This window comes from Ursus maritimus, unplaced genomic scaffold, assembly GCF_017311325.1.
Source record: "Ursus maritimus isolate PB19 unplaced genomic scaffold, ASM1731132v1 scaffold_5, whole genome shotgun sequence".
NCBI classification, from domain to species: domain Eukaryota; kingdom Metazoa; phylum Chordata; class Mammalia; order Carnivora; family Ursidae; genus Ursus; species Ursus maritimus.
In genome coordinates, this window is record NW_024426663.1 from 46,760,772 (window position 1) to 46,777,273 (window position 16,502).

At 39.6% G+C, this 16,502-nt stretch overlaps 1 protein-coding gene and 1 long non-coding RNA gene across 2 annotated transcripts in view; one reads left to right on the top strand and one right to left on the bottom strand.

The window, feature by feature from the left end:
- The window catches only part of CDC20B (cell division cycle 20B), a 38,971-nt gene that overhangs the window by 18,848 nt on the left and 3,621 nt on the right, over window positions 1–16,502 (top strand). Inside the window, exons 5-11 of the mRNA XM_008691417.2 lie at window positions 2,805–2,898; window positions 4,614–4,730; window positions 6,918–7,114; window positions 8,244–8,338; window positions 10,802–11,027; window positions 12,900–13,025; window positions 13,482–13,599. Of these exons, the coding sequence (XP_008689639.1) occupies window positions 2,805–2,898; window positions 4,614–4,730; window positions 6,918–7,114; window positions 8,244–8,338; window positions 10,802–11,027; window positions 12,900–13,025; window positions 13,482–13,599 (973 nt within the window). The remainder of the gene's footprint in view (window positions 1–2,804; window positions 2,899–4,613; window positions 4,731–6,917; window positions 7,115–8,243; window positions 8,339–10,801; window positions 11,028–12,899; window positions 13,026–13,481; window positions 13,600–16,502) is intronic.
- LOC121100721 lies at window positions 477–12,382 on the bottom strand. Its single transcript, XR_005832498.1, has 4 exons — window positions 11,934–12,382; window positions 10,792–11,082; window positions 8,493–8,610; window positions 477–1,336 (listed from the first exon to the last, which is right to left on the bottom strand). It is a non-coding gene; the product is annotated as an uncharacterized LOC121100721 (long non-coding RNA).

Sequence of the window (16,502 nt, forward strand, 5' to 3'; positions counted from 1 at the left end):
ACATCTGAAACTCTTATAAAACTATGTGAACTATACTTGAATTAAAAAATAAAGATTTTTTTAAAGAGGTAAAGATTAAAAATATAGTGAAATTATACATATTATGGTATGCTTTCCCTCAGCCAAAAAATTTCTTGTATAATCCTTTCCAACTATTTGATGACTTGGTCTACCCTCTGGGGTCTCTCAGGATAAGTTAAATTCTTCCTCTATAAAATGGTCTTTTTTTTTTTAAAGATGATTTTAGAGAGGCAGAGTGCGAGTGGGGGGAGGGGCAGAGGGAGGAGGAGAGAGAATCCCAAACAGATCCCCGCTGAGCGCAGAGCCCTGTAGAGCTCGAGGCGGGGCTCTAGGCGGGGCTCCATCCCCAGGACCCTGAGATCATGATCTGAGCCGAAACCAAGCCTCGGACGCTCAACCAACTGAGCCACCCAGGCGCCCCTATAAAATGGTCTTTTAAACATTTCCCTTAAGTTTTTGTTATTGTTGTTTTTTTTTTTCCTGACTAAGTTAATTTAGTTCTTTTAAGTATCATACTTATTATGGTTTTAAGATCTTAGAGGAATCTGATCTAAATCCTTGGGCACAATAATATCACTAGCATGTTTTTGGGTTTATCAAATCCAGTGAAGAGCTTCTGAAGGAATCAGGGTTTCATTTAGAAAGCTTTAAACTAGGAAAGTCATACATCCTCAGTTTAGGCAAAGTTACTCATTTAGTTTGTGCTTCCAGTGTTTGGCATATATACCTTCCTAGAGGAACAATCATGTGAATGTAAAATTTAATTATTTGAAATCATATGCAAATTGAAAACAAACATCTTAGATTAGGTCTTTTGCCAAGTGCTATACTGCTGGTTAAGGGTTTGGAGGTGCAGATGGCCAGGGAGTTCTATGTCGTTAGGGGCACGGTGACCCTACGTCCAGGCCAGGTTATTAGCACCACTGCCTTTCCACACTCTACGTCTTGCAGACTGGAGTTTTTACTGCCTCGACCTCATGACTTCCCTTGTCCCTAGGCGCTATGGAACTGGTGGCATCAAAGTAGGTGGCTCTGACCGTGTGGTCACCATGGTGTCAGCAAGTTACCATTGTCACAGCAATGCTATCCGGCCAGAGCTTTGTCCCAGCATCACTGAAGAACTTGGGAAGGGGATAATGGAAACTATTTCACTACTTTATATCAGGCATTTGTTGTCCTGACCAGTTAGAAGTCAAAGAGCATCAGGAGTGGTGCAGATACGCTGTGAGATGTTTCACAATGACAGGAACTGTGTGTCTTCGAGCGGTCCTCAGAGGTCACGCGGAGGGTGTTTCTACGACGAGGGCCTGCAAAGCTGCGGAGATGTTCAAAATTATTATGTATAGTCAGCTCTGAGCCAAGCTGTTCATTAGAGTAATAAGTAAATCTAACTGAGGGAAGAGCACCCTTGGGTACATGGAACAGAAGTGCCTCGTGCTGGGCAATGCTTGGGTCAGCTTTGCGCAAATTACGGGGTTCTGAAGAAGTGACTCTCTGAAGAGTTACACTGATTTTAGGACTGTTATTTTATATCAGTAGTTCTCCAATGGGTGTGATTTTTCTCCCTAGGGGACATCTGACAATGTCTGAAGACATTTCTGATCATTAAACCTAGGGGGAAGGCAGCTGGTAGACAGTCTGAGAAGCTGCTAAGCCTCCTGTAATGCACAGCAATGAATCATCTCCTGTCAAACGCCAGGGATGCTAAAAATGGGAAACCCTGCTTATCATTGATTGTTCTAATTTGAATACCTAAAAATCCATGATTCACCAGACGGCAAAGACAAAATATCTGGGAAGAAAACCAAAATCTCACAGTGATGCCTGCGAGAGACACATCTGGATGACTTAATGGTGATCGCATGATTGTTTTACATGTAACAATTAGATATATTATCATGAAGGGGAAAAAAGGGAATTGTCTCTGCTTTAACTATTCACTAAAATGTTTTTACAAAATTCCAGTAAGTTCTTTTCTTTACACTTACTACTAACTTTCTTATCTGTTTTTGATTGAAGTTGGGTGTAAGAAGGTCAGAAATGCTTTTTATATACTGGCCCAAAGAGACAGCAATCAGGCTTTTGTGTTCATGGAAACTGAGGCAGGTTACTTAAAGTCTCTGTGATTTGATGTTTCCATTTTTAAAAAAAAATTTAATTAATTATTTTTATTTATTTTTTGATGTTCCCATTGTTAACAGGTAAAGGTGTTAATGGAAAAGGACATTTAAGGTGATTAATTCAGTCCTGACATATTACAGATGAAGAAAATTAAGTCCCAGAGAAAATCTCAGTAACAGACTGAAAGAATACTTCGAGGTTGAATGCTGAGAGGACCCCTCCCCTTGAAAGAAATCTTCCTTAAAAAAGTAGCCTTACCGACATTCGACTTTGTTATCTTGGGAAGGTCTTTCAATTTCACAATATACTAGAACTATCATGACATTTTAGTTCTTGCAGGCTTTGATGATATCACTGGGCTTTGGTTGGTTTGTGGGCTAAAAGGATTTTTAGGCTAGAAGAATAAAAGAAGATTTTATTCTACTTGAGGAATAGCTGGCTTATGGAGTTGTTGGGGAGATTAGAAATAATACATGTCAAATGCTCAGCATCGTGTTCACTACACATTAGTTAGGAAGTAAATAATAGCAATTGTAGCTTGGGTTTGATAATGTGGAAACTTGGAACTTCCTAGTGAGTTATCAGTTTTAACACTATATCTTGCACAACATCTGAGATGTACATGTATGTTTCTAGAGAAGTATTTATTTGCTTGTTTTCAGAAATGCCTAAACCAGCTATTTTCGACCCAAAAGATGGCTCAGTGGGTTAGTGGGCAAATGCAGCTCTGTGAGCAATCCCAATGTGTCTGGAAAGGTATGGGCCAAAGATTTTCTGTTTGTCCTTCTTTCCTACCCTTCTCTCTCCTTGCCTCCTTAATTTCTTCCTTATCTTAGAATATATTATTGGGATATATTATTTTTATATTTGTTAGACTAATAAAAATAATTACAAAATTTCAATCATTCTCCTAATTCTCCGCCTTACCTGTCCCATCCCCAAGTCTCATTTCCTACAGGCAACCACCTTTACACTTCCAGCTCTTCCCCCTCGTATTTACATCTATTTTCTAAGTAATATTTGTAAACTGCTCTTGAGATTTTAGACGTTATCATAACTTTCTAGCATAGTAGGTAAGAACTTAGTTCTCCTGCTTCATTCACCTCCTTCAGTCTACTTAGATCACACTTCTAAAAAGTAACTTCTCATATGGGGGAAAATCTGTGTCTAACTTTGACTCCCGCAAAACTTAACTGCTCATAGCCTACTGTTGACTGGAGGTCTTAACAATAATATAAGCAGTTGATAACACATATATTGTATATCTTGTGTATTATGTACTATATTCTTTCAATAAAGTAAGCTAGAAAAAAAGGAAATATTATTAGGAAAATTATAAGGAAGAGAAAATACATTTACAGTACTGTGTGGTATTTATAAAAAAAAATCCACATGTAAGTGAACCCATGTAGTTCAAACCCATATTGTTCAAGGGTCATCTTTATTAGCTTCAGGTGTAAAACGATGATTCAGTATTTGTATATATTGCAAAATGATCACCACAGTAAGTCCAGTTAACATTCATCACCATTCATAGTTATAGAATTTCTTTTCTTGTGATGTGAACTTTTAAGATCTACTCTCTTGGTAGTTTTCAAATATGCAATCTGGTATTATTAACTGTAATTACCGCACTGTACGTTACATCCCCATGACTTATTTTGTAACTGGAAGTTTGTACTAGTTTTTTCAAAAAACCTTTATTGGAGATGCTTGAGTGTTTCTAGTAACCTTTAAGTTTTGCCCACAACTGCAGGTCTTTGTGGCTAACACCGAGGCAGTGAGTAACGATCTACTTCTTGTGAAGCTCTTAGGCTTTTTATCAGAAGGCATGTGGTCGTAGAGACCACAGATTCACCTGGGTGGGCTCAGTGCCTATTAATTTATGTCATTCTCTGTGTGATCACAAATGAAACGATGGTGGCTTGTGGTTTAGACATAGGTGAGTCTTTTGATGAGAATTAAAACTGAACCCAAGATAGGATCCTGACCTCAGATAGTCATGGGTAAAGCTAGCCAGAAGTAACTCTGTGTGCTCTGCTACAGAAACAGTGAGACAAGAGCCAAAGTAAATGAATCAACAGATATTTATTGCTGAAGACTCAGAGTAGGGCTTACTTGTGTCAGGTAATGGTCAATGTGCTAGACAAATATGTGAAAATTACTGTGATTTAAAAATCTCAAGTGACAGAATAGATATTCAAAGTATGATATAGTGTTTCTGTGTGCTTCCCATAAGATCTGTTACATTTAGGTCTGGTGCTCACGTGCTTTTTATTAAAAATTGCCATGAAATATTTGTTACATTTTTGTTTAAATTAATACCGAAGTCCTTTTTTCCTTTCCTTCTCCTGCAACTTGTAATTCAGTTTTATCACTACTTTCTTTTTCACTTTGTTATGTCTTAATACCTGCATAAATGTTATGCTTCTGGGATCATAAAGATACGTGGAACTGTTTGTTCTTTATAGGCTGTGGAGATGGAGTCAGAGATGAATCCTTCCATCTTAAAAGAGTCCGTGATATAGACTATTCCATACTCCAACCAGAAGTGAAGATTCATCATACTGGTCTTCGAAATGACTATTGTAAGTTACTGTTTAGATCATGAATTGAAAAGTTGGAGTGACAAAATGTATCCCGTGCTGTGGCATAAACTTGAGATTTGCTTCTGGAAGAACCCAATGGTCCTTGTGCCTTATGTCCCAAAGCTGTACTATCCAAATATGGTTAATATAGTTTGGCTTTTCCCTGGGCAGATTTCATGTTTGGAATGGGTATTGTTGGTGTTGGTGGGGTATAAGAAATGTACATTTTTTTAAATGGTGTTAGAATGAACTGTGAGAATGAGGGCCTATTCTTAGGCATATATTTTAAACATAGATATATCTAATCAGTCCAACAGCCACATGGGTCTTCTTGTTGTGTGCCTAGTTTATAATCTAGTTGGGAAGACAGGACTAACTCACATGGAACTTCTACCAACATGCTAGTGTAGAACAGAAATAATGAATTAAGGGGTAAAAGGGGCTATAATGAGTATAAGTAGTTCAGTGATCTTTGGATCTTTGTCTAAAAAGACTTTGTGGAGATGTTCAGACTTGAGCTGGGTTTTGAAAAATGGGTAGGATTTGGAGGAGTGGGGGAGAGAAGATAGAGCATTTTCAGCAATGTTAACAATGTCAGCAAAGGCAGGATGTCGGTAATTAATGATAATGGCAATGAAGAGGACACACTGGGGACTGGTGAATAGGAGGTAAATGCAAATTTTGCAATCACATAGGGTCCCCTCAATCCCCCAACTTTTTTTAGGTTACTGCAGTTGTCATATATTTTGCATCTACATACATTGAAAACTCTACCATTGTTATAAATTTTACTCTAAAAAGCTGGTGTGCTTCATAGTTTTGTATTGATGTCTATCAGTGAGGATAAGAGTTTTTGTCTTATAAGAAATAAGATAGGGTTATATGTCAACTGTATCTCAATTTTAAAAAAAAGAAGATAGGATACATTTTAATATGTGATCATACAAATACAGTTTCTTTTGGCAGTCAGAGAGTTCTAATAGAAGATAGAGAATACTGCTAGGAACTTCCAGGTATCACTTATAAGCCAGTGACCACTTCTTCCAGATATACTGTAGTTGGGTGGTATTTTTGGTTTAAAATGATGGTGGCATCTTTCATATGGATATTGTAGGTTCAGGGGTGTTTCTGTAAGGGTTACATGCTTTCCCCCTATGTTTATTGCAGTATTATTTATAATAACCAAATTATGAAAGCAGCCCAAGTGTCCATTGATAGATGAATGGATAAAAAAGATGTGGTATGGAGGTGTCTGGGAGGCTTAGTCATTAAGCCCATCCATGTCACAACAACATGGATAGACCTAAGTGAAATACATCAGTCAGAGAAAGGCAAACACCGTATGATGAAGAGACAAACCAAAGAACAGACTCTTAACTGTGGAGAACTAACTGATCCTTGCCTACGGGAGGTCGGGGGGGGGGGATGGGTGAAACAGGTGAAGGGGATTAAGAGTACATTTATCATTATTAGCACTGAGTAATATGTATAAAATTATTGAATCAATATATTGTACACCTGAAACTAATAGAACACTGTATGTTACCTATACTGGAATTAAAAGAAAAAAAAGAAAAAAAGAAAAAGAAAGGCCAGATAATTTCAATGAAAAAAATAGATGCTAAATTTTAATTTTTAGTGATCTGTTAGATAAAATCCATGGTTCTAATAATGGTAGATAAAACTTCCAAATTCTCTAAATGACCCTAAATAAATATATTTGAGTATAATGCTTACTATTTTTTTGAGTATAAATAGTAAGCATTATTGCTCATTAGACTGTGAATCTCTCTCTTTTTTTTTAAAGATTTTATTTATTTATTTGACACAGAGGGCAGCGAGAGAGGGAACACAAGCAGGGGGAGTGGGAGAGGGAGAAGCAGGCTTCCCGCCGAGCAGGGAACCCAATGCGGGGCTTGATCCCAGAACGCTGGGATCATGACCTGAGCTGAAGCCAGACACCTAATGAGTGAGCCACCCAGGTGCCCCTAGACTGTGAATCTTGACAGAGAATTCTAGTGTTTATTTTTGAACTTCGAACAATCTACTTGTGTATGTGATTCTATTTTCCAACTGACCATGAGAAAGGTATTACTTTTGTTCATCTACCTGCAAAAAATTTGGTTACTTGAAAATATTTTTTATTTGGCTAAATCATTACCCTATTATGAACTGCTTTTCTTATAGATCTGAATATTCTGGATTGGAATTTTCAAAATCTTGTTGCTATAGCCCTTGGATCCTCTGTATTCGTCTGGAATGGGGAAAACTACAATGTGATTGAAAATATAGACCTAAGTCACAATTGTAACTATATATCTTCTGTGTCCTGGATAAAAGACGGAACCTGCCTGGCAGTTGGCACCAGCGACGGAGAAGTACAAGTAACAATTTCCACCCCCCGCTTAAAATGTGCTCTGTATAATTGCCACATAACTAAAATTGACTTCTAATAACGAGTTAATATACAGTAGAGAATCTGTATTAGTTGTGGCACTTGAAACTATGGGGAGTGAGAAGATATAGCATTCTGGTTCTTTTCTGAATGACATTTAATGAGGACTTAAGGATACTCTACCTAGTTTTTTTTCCCACACAATCTTTCTGTCATATTTACCTTTTTAATGTCTATTTAAAAAAATTTTTTTTAAAGTAATCTTTCCACCCAATGTGGGGCTTGAACTCACAACTCTGAGATCAAGAGTCACCTGCTCCTCTGATTGAACCTGCCAGGTGCCCCTAAAAGTCTTTTCTCTTGTATTAAAGTTGGGCTTGTAGAATCCCCAGGGTTAAGACTTTGGAGAGAGGAAGATAACCTTCAGCTCTTTCTCTGCACAATCATGATCAGGAGTAGAATTACTTAAAATGAGTGGATTTTTTTTTCTTTCTGATAAGCTCTCTGAAATGAGAATGTACCCAGTTTCCTTCAATCTGTTTAAATTTCTCATGTATTACTGTTACTAGCCATACTGTGAACAATATTGCTCATGTGTTCAATGACTTTGGAGGGCCACAGATGGCTCTCATGGCTTTCTCATCTCTACAATGATACTGGATGCTATGAAGGTTATGTCATGATTTCTTCTTACACCAAAGTTCTCATTTCTCATATAGGTCAGAGTATCATTTATAGGTGGCAGACAAGGAGTCTCTTAGCCTGTCAGTGGATTTCCAGAATGAAATTCCACAATTTAGAGGAAACTAGAAGTGTGAGAGCCATTTTCAACCTGTGGCTGCCCATTGAATTCACCTGGAGACCTTTAAAATAAATGTCATAAAACAAATGCCGTATCTACCTCCATTATGAAATCAGAATGGCTAGCATCCATAGCAAGCTCCGTAGGTGATGTCATATCAGACAGGGTTGAGAAATGCTGCCCAGGGTTAAAGGAGCTGAGCTTCCCCTTAGTACAAAGACTGGTGGTAGCACCATTAATTGCTATGAGGCCTTTAAGAAGACGGTGGACTGTGAAAAAGACAATGCTATGTAACTCTGCTTGTTCATTCTTTCAGTTATGGGATGTGGTAACTAAAAAGCGGCTGAGAAATATGCTTGGTCATTTGTCAGTGGTTGGGGCTCTGAGCTGGAATCACTGTATTCTCAGCAGGTAAGAAGCATCTTGGTGGAATGAATTATATTTGTTTCACAGAGTGCTTATGGGGGCTGAGTGAACAGAACTATAATAATATTTAAAACCAAATGCAAAACCAAAACCGACCCAAACCAGACAAGATATTAGTGAGCAGCAGTTATGATCCTACCCTCTTGGATATCCTGGTCTGCAGGCGATGTAAGTGGTCCAGTGGCCACAGGTACCATGGTGGCTAGGGGCCCGCACCATATGCTGGTTCTGGAAAGTGAGGTTCAGGATCCACTAAACTGTTCAGATAAAAGGTAAAACTCTGTTTAAGCAAAAAGTTTCTCTGTACCAAGTAATACCTACCAGAGGGACAGTTTGTTGAAATCAAGTATGTATTGCTATCAGGATCAATAATTTGGAATATGATAAGCTTTCTGGGGCACATGTCCAATTCATAGATCCATAGACGTTAGAACTGGAAGGAACGTCCTAGATCAGCTAGGTTCCATGGTTCTCAAACTTGAGAGCCCAACATCACCTGAAGGGCTCCTTACAACACAGATTGCTAGTCTGTCTCCGGGAATTCCTGATTCAGTAGGTCTGAAGGGGCGCTGATAATTTGTATTTTTAATTTCCAAAGTGATGCTGACACTTCATCACTTTTGAGAACTACTGTTTTAGTCTAACTACTTCAGTCACTTAACCAGATAAGTTAAGTGACTTGTTCCTACAATCCTACATAATTGATCTAAATATATACTGCTTTTAATAATTACCATTTACTTTTTTAAAAGCTTTTACTTATTTATTAGAGAGAGAGAGCACAAGCAGGAGGAGCAGCAGAGGGAGAGGGAGAAGCAGACTCCCCGCTGAGCAGGGAGCCTGCCGTGGGGCTCCATCCCAGGACCCTGGGATCATGACCTGAGCCGGAGGCAGACGTTTAACTGACTGAGCCACCCAGGTGCCCCATTGCCATTCATTTTTATACCGTAGTTCTTAAGGTAGGTTTAAATTAAATAAATTCCAGGGTCTTTTACAATTTCTTTAAGTAGCTAAGATATAAATTTGAGATTTCAATACTTTGTGAATACAGGTCAAACTTAAAGCCACTTAAACAAAATACCACATGGGCTAATTATTTACCGTGAAAAGTTGTGGTAGTGAGGTCAGCTCTCTATTTGAATTCCTTTTACAGTCTGCATTGTTTAAATTTAGTTTTATTACTCATGAGGAAAATGAGCAGATCCTTTCCTCTACAGCAGCTAATATTTCTGGAGTAATGTGTGCTGGGCATTGTGATGTACTCTCCATGCACAGAGCTGTGTTTTCACCCCTGCAGTAGTGCGACTGAGCAGTTTCTAATCTCCCCCCAACCTGTTCTTAATGAATAAACTGAGACACTAGCCTGAGGTCACAGGCTTAGTAAAAGGGACAGAGTCGGGCTTTGGACCCAGGTGGTCTGGCTGCAGACTTCTGTTCATCAGAAGGCTGCTCAGTGTGGTGCCTGAATAGGTTTTAAAAATACGAGACCAGATTTTGAGAAATTTCATAAATAATTGTAGGTAGTTGTTTACTTGCTCCTTGGAGAAAATTAAATTAGTCCAGAAAGAGGTCATTGTCTTTGGTGAAGTGATAGGATCTTTATCATTATTTGCATCCAAATCACTACTAGAGATAGACATTATCCACTGAGTCAGAATCACACAGAAGTTTGCTGTGACATTCGGATAGCTTTATACTCTTTGTAGATATTAGTAACATTAACAATAACAGTGGGTTTGTAGCTTAATAGAAAAGGGAAATAATCGGACATTTCTATCTCTGACATTTCACTATAAATAGATAGATACTAAAACCATTGCACTGAGATAATACGAAATATTCTGAATTCCAGAAAAGTACTATTTCTTATGTTCAGTACATAAACTACTCCCTGGGGAAATATGGCAAGCTTCAAAATTTATCTTTCCCATGGGGGTCTGCATCGTATTAAAGTCATTAGAAATATCTATCAAAATGAGGCGCTTGGGTGGCTCAGTCGGTTAAACATCTGCCTTCGGCTCAGGTCACGACCCCAGTGTCCTGGAATCCAGCCGGCATGGTGCTCCTTGCATAGCGGGGGGGCCTGCTTCTCCCTCTGCCTCTGCCCCTGCCCCCTCCCCCTCCACCCGTGCTCTCACTCACTTGCATTCTCTCTCAAATAAATAAATAAATAAAATCTTAAAAAAAAAGAAATATCTGTCAAAGGATATCATGTCAATATCCACATTTAAAACTTAGCCACAAACATTTTTTTCACTTGTGAAAACAATCACCCAGGCAGAATACTCTATCCTTCTTAACCCAACGAATGTTCAAAACCTGTTTCTTGAATCTGTCCTGAGGGGTCTTTTGATAGTGTGAACTATGCTTTCCTTCATGTTTTCAAATGCTTATTAGCAATAGGGCTGGAGCTTTCTGTCAGAAACCTGCCCCTTTACCTCTGTGCAGCGGGTCGAGGCTGGGCCGTGTTTATCATCATGATGTTCGGGTCGCCCAGCATCACGTTGGAACACTTCACCACAAGCAAGCTGTCTGTGCTCTCAAGTGGTCCCCTGACGGCAGGCTGCTTTCCAGTGGCTGTAGTGACGGACTGCTGACAATATGGCCGCATGACCCGGGGGCGAAAGCCCAGGTTCAGCCACTGAAAGTTATACCCCAATCTACAGCAGTCAAGGTAAGACGTCCAATAGCTTTCCAAGTTGCTCTTCACTCAGAGATCACTGAGGATCCTTCACATGTGAGAACAAAGCCATTAAGCCAATGCTTTGAGATTTTCTTCCCCCAGAATTTGTTTTGGATTTTGCCATCATTCTCTTGAAAGACAACCCTATGTATAGCCCCCATGTGTCAGATTTTGTGGTTGTAAGTAACTGAAAGCAGAGGTAAGCTTGAACTTCTGCAAAAAAGTAAATGTATTTTCTCTTATGACTGAGGAGTCCTGGGTACATACAGCTGTTTCCAATACCATCCAGATCTAGGGCTTTAAATAATGTCATTAGAACCTGCTCTCTTTGGCTCCTGGCTCTGCCTGTCCCTGTTGAGTTCCATTCTTTATTCAGACAACATTTTGTGGGCAAAATGGCTCTTAGCAGCTTTAAATTCACATTCTCCCAGATGAGAACGGATTAAGAAACTACCGTTCCTTGTAACTCCGGTAGAAAAGTCCCGGGCAGGACTCTGGTGTGACTTTGGGCACCTTCTCATTTCTCAGCAGACAACTGTGGCCAAAGAGATGGGTACACTGGCTATCCAGGCCTAGGTCATGAACTCACACCCATGAAAGAAAACCCACTGTCAGAAGGAGGAGGAAGGGTGCTGCACAGTTAAACCAATACTCTACTATGCTCTGCGGAGTGTTTTTTTATTTCTATTTTAAATTCTATTTCTAGTAAAAAAAAATCCATACTTTCATTCCTTTGGTGCCATAGATCTATGTCTTGGCCTCAACATAGTCCCAGAATATTTATCACTCACAGAACAAAGAAACGGTTCTACTTTATTAACTATGAGCAAATGTGTTAGAACGAGAATTTACAAAGTTACCACGGAGTTTCCTGGTAGAGGGTGTAACATGTCGCACCTGCTGTTAAGGAGTGGTGGCTCAGTACTCTGGCTTGTGGTTTTTTAATGTCCACAGGACATGAAGAGTGATTTTAGATCCAAATTCCCATTATTAATGATCTGAAAAAAATCTAGGGAAAATGTATGTAAAATATTCTGTCTGCAAACAAAATACAAAAACAAAATAAAGCAAAACAAAAACCCAACTCATGAAAAACCCAAGCCAGGCAAAGCAAGTTACTTACTTATGTGCCTTGCTGTCAGAAATACAGTGAATTGAACCAAGAGTTTCTGGAGCCTGAGCAAACCAAGCCTCGTGGCAGTTAATGGCAGGATGGATGGCAGATAAGGATACATGGATAAATATAACTGAAATATTTGTTAGAGTGTCCTTTAAACTTATTGTTACTCAACATTTAAATTACCAATATAAATATGCAATACTAAATCTTACTTTTCAGAATTACCTTTAACTATTTATAAGTAAGTAAATCAAAGGCAATTTTCCTTTTTGAAATGTATTAGGAGTTGAATGCACGAGAGTTTTTGGGGTGCAAGCAGTCATGCGTGGCTCTGTTTTGTGTTTTCTTCTCTGACCTAGAACCTAAAGACACAGGTAGACAAATGAGAGAAAGGCTTCATTTCATAATCAGAGTCTAGAGGCACCTTTTACCTACTCCAGCAGGAAGATTTTGCCCCATAGGACATGTTGAGAGTAGTTTTTAAAATACATTATTGGGTAATTTTTCTTTGCTTAAAATATTGGTAATTATTCTCCAAATTTGAGGAAGGCACCTAACAGGTGATTTCTAGTCCCTTAGACATAATCTCTAGAGAGTGCCATTAGCTCCTGCCTTTAGATCAGAGCTCCAGGAGAGCTGCGGTGCGAGCAGACCTCTGGACTCCTGCTCACCTGAGTGTGTCACCTTCACAAGTTCACTTGCCCCAAGGCTGACCTGCCTGTGTGGTTATTTGAACTTTCAAGGCCATGGATTGGTGTCCCTGGCAGCCTGCAGTCCTTGCTGTTGGAGGCGGAATGGAAGACGGACACTTACGTGTCTTAGACGTAAATACTGGGCAAAACATGCAGACCCCAACCACAGACTCACAGGTAAACACCTCTGCTGGAGTTTGCCTTCACTTTGGTCTTCTAGAACCTCGTGAAAACGATAGCTGATAGAGCCCAGGCCCGAAACACGCCTCTCTGTACTCGCGGAGTCTATAAGGATTTCAGTTCTTGACTGTTTGTGTAAAACCTTTCTCTGGGGTCGCAAGCTGATCTGTGTACCCTTTCCTTCCCCCTCCATTTCCCACATTTCCCTTCTTGCTCAGCACTGCTTTGTGTTCAGATTTGCAGGGTCATCGCGCCTAAACCTATTTGTATACTTAGTCTTCTGTTGCCTTGGGATCAACTTGCCTAGAGCTAACGTAGTTCCTCGCACACCCTAACCCCAGCTGTGGACTGGAGGACAGATGTGGACAGAGCATACTGCCTAGAATCTGTTCGAAATACATTCATAATGAATCAGACATTGCCATAACTGTATTTTTTTGGCCATTATTACAGATTTGTTCCCTAATCTGGCTACCTAAGACAAAGGAGATTGCAAGTGGCCAAGGTAGTCCCAAGAACGATGTGACTCTGTGGGCCTGTCCTGGTCTGGCCAGGTCACGTGGATTTTTGGGTAAGTACGTAGGTGAATAAAATGCTGTGTACCCATAGCTAAGTGAGCTGTCATGGGCAGGAAAAGCCCCAAATCTTCTCCTCTGGCTCTTTGAAGTATTTATTTGATCAGAGGAAAAAGGCTTACACCCACAACCGCAGGGCGAGTATAGATGAGTGTTTCTGAATTTGACTGAAACTGTTCATCACTTACAACGGTCCTGCGCTCTCCTTCTTGCACACGTGCATGGATGAAGCAGTGATGATCAGAGATAGTTTGTAAACTCTTCTTCAACTGTTCTTTAGTTAGTATCATAATTCATCTTTCCTTATTTTGCAGGAGAACCAGCAGGGCTGCAACCTGTGGGTAAATTTAATATGCGTCTACTGTGTATGGGGCACTTTCGGGGGTGTTGGGGGTATACATGTAAACAAGACAGACATTATCTTTGCCCTCACAGAGCCTTTACTTCAGGGGGAAGAAACAGACCGAAAACCCCAAATATATACAGCGTTAGATGGTGATAATACTGTGACTCTCTTTGTAGACTGTAAGAATGTTATTTGGCAACAACAAAACACCCTTAACAGAAAGACTTCCTGCTCCTGCTGGTCAGTCTGACCTCAGAATGACTTTGATATCCTTAAGCTGTTTTACTGTGTGATTTGGTAAATAAAAATGTAGGCAGCTCGTGACAGAGCTACCTGGGTGGCCAAGCATGAGTGTAGGAGGGACATGAGTTGATCCTTTGCATATTTTAAATCATAAGATATGCAATTCATGGGATATTTTTTCTGATTAGAGAAATATTTTTTTATATTTTATTTATTTTTAAAATATTTTATTTATTTATTTGAGAGAGAGAGAGAGTGACCATGAGTGGTGGGGATGGGCAGAGGGAGAGGGAGAAACAGACTCCCCACTGGGCAAGGAGGCTGATGTAGGGTTCCATCCCAGGACCCCGAGATCATGACCTGAGCTGAAGGCAGGTGCTCAATGGACTGAGCCACCCAGGTGCCCTAGAGAACTATTTTTAATCAAGCCTTAAACCTGGTTCTTCACAAAACTATGATTCCAGGAGCTAATTAGGTCTTTCAGCAAGATGGGATCCTCTGATAGATTCTGGAGTCAGTTCATTGATACTGGCAATAAAGAATGAACTTAACCGGTACATTTTCTTTTTTTCTCTAACCTTGACAAGCTATAAGTTCTTTAGTTGTAATGCCTTGTGCTTTTCTTCACTGATATTAGAATTCCAAAGAGTACATTTAACCTTTTCTCCTCTTAACATGTTTATGATTGGAGAAGATGTAGCTACTTTTTTTTTTTTTAAAGATTTTACTAATTTATTTATCAGAGAGAGAGAGGCAGCACAAGCGGGGGAGCGGCAGAGAGAGAGGGAGAAGCAGGCCTCCCGCTGAGCAGGGAAGCTCGATATGGGGCTCGATCCCCGGACCCTGAGATCATGACCCAAGCTGAAGGCAGACGCTTCACCGACCCAGCCACCCCGGCGCCCTGATGCAGTTACTTTTGAGCTCTCGGACACCAATGCTCATCTCTGACCCAGTAGTCTCTTCCACATGCAGTATTTCCCCAAAATGTGTGGCAGGGTGGTTAGCATTTAAAAAATGAAATGGAATAGTAGAGAATGGAAACAATGTAAAAGTAGGCATTATTTTGTGAAACTTTTGTTGCAGTTGTGCGGTACCTTATACGTGTCTATATATGGGGTCTCTACATAAAGTGTGGTTTTGAACCGTGGATTGTGGTCATAAAGCTTGGAAAAAGGCTGTTCTAGATTATGGCCACGCCTTTCCTTCGTCTCACCCTGTTAACCACACTCATGATTCTCTGGGGGGAAAATTCAGTTGAAGAGGCCTCCCGCATCTAACTGCAGAAGAAAGATAACTCCCCATCATCCTTCCCCTCACCCTATAAAAGTTGAAATTTATAAGCATTGAAACAAGGAGTAGGTAACTTTCTAGCCTATAGGTGAGATCTGGCCTTTGATTTGGTTTCATCAGTCCTTCGCACATGCATCGATGGGTGGTCTCCTTTATAATGACTGCTGCATAGAGAAAAAAAAAAACCTTTCAATCCTTTCAGTGATAATACTCTTGGAATTTAGGGATGTAAATCCTAAAGAATGACCTTTGTCTGAGGTAAAGATGGCATTTCCCACTTAATCTAGTAAATTAAGATTTTCACTAATGTGAGAGTAGTGTTTCAGGAATGCCTTTGCTTCTAATCCAAACTCCATTTTCCTAACAAATTCTGGAAGTAGTTGTCCATTTTTTAAGTCAAGACATTTTTCAAAGCCTGCTTTGGAGAAGATTTGGAATTTTTTTCTCTGTTACTCCTTTTCTACTTTTATTCCTTCCCTTCTCTTCATCTCAACACATCATAATAAAGAATGAAAGCTTATTTATCACCTACTGTGTTTATTGAATTGACTTTAAGGTTTAATTTAAAAGCATTCATGTAATGTTTTATATTTATCCTGACTAAATTAAGTGGTTTTCATTTATATTGCTTTAATTTACAAATGTTCAATTTAAAAAAAAAGGGACAGGGGTCTTCCATAGGAAAAGAGATTCTTCTTTGCTCTGGGTTTGGAGAATGGGCTAAACGGTTAGAGCATGGAATTTGATTCAGTTCTGGCTCTGCCATTAATTAGCTCTGTGACCTGGAACAAGGCAGTTGATATTCCTGAATTTTTTTTCATCTGTAAAATAAGGGAGCTACTTTGTATCTATGAATCTAAATTTTTTAATGTACTGACACCCAGGGCCAATCCCATGTCTCTTTGGGGGCGTGTGCATGTATATATACGTGAACATGCAGGAGAGCATTAGGAGTGAAGTGTGTGGATGGAAAAATTCTCAAGTATCTAAGATATTTGTCTCCTTCAGGAGTGGAATACG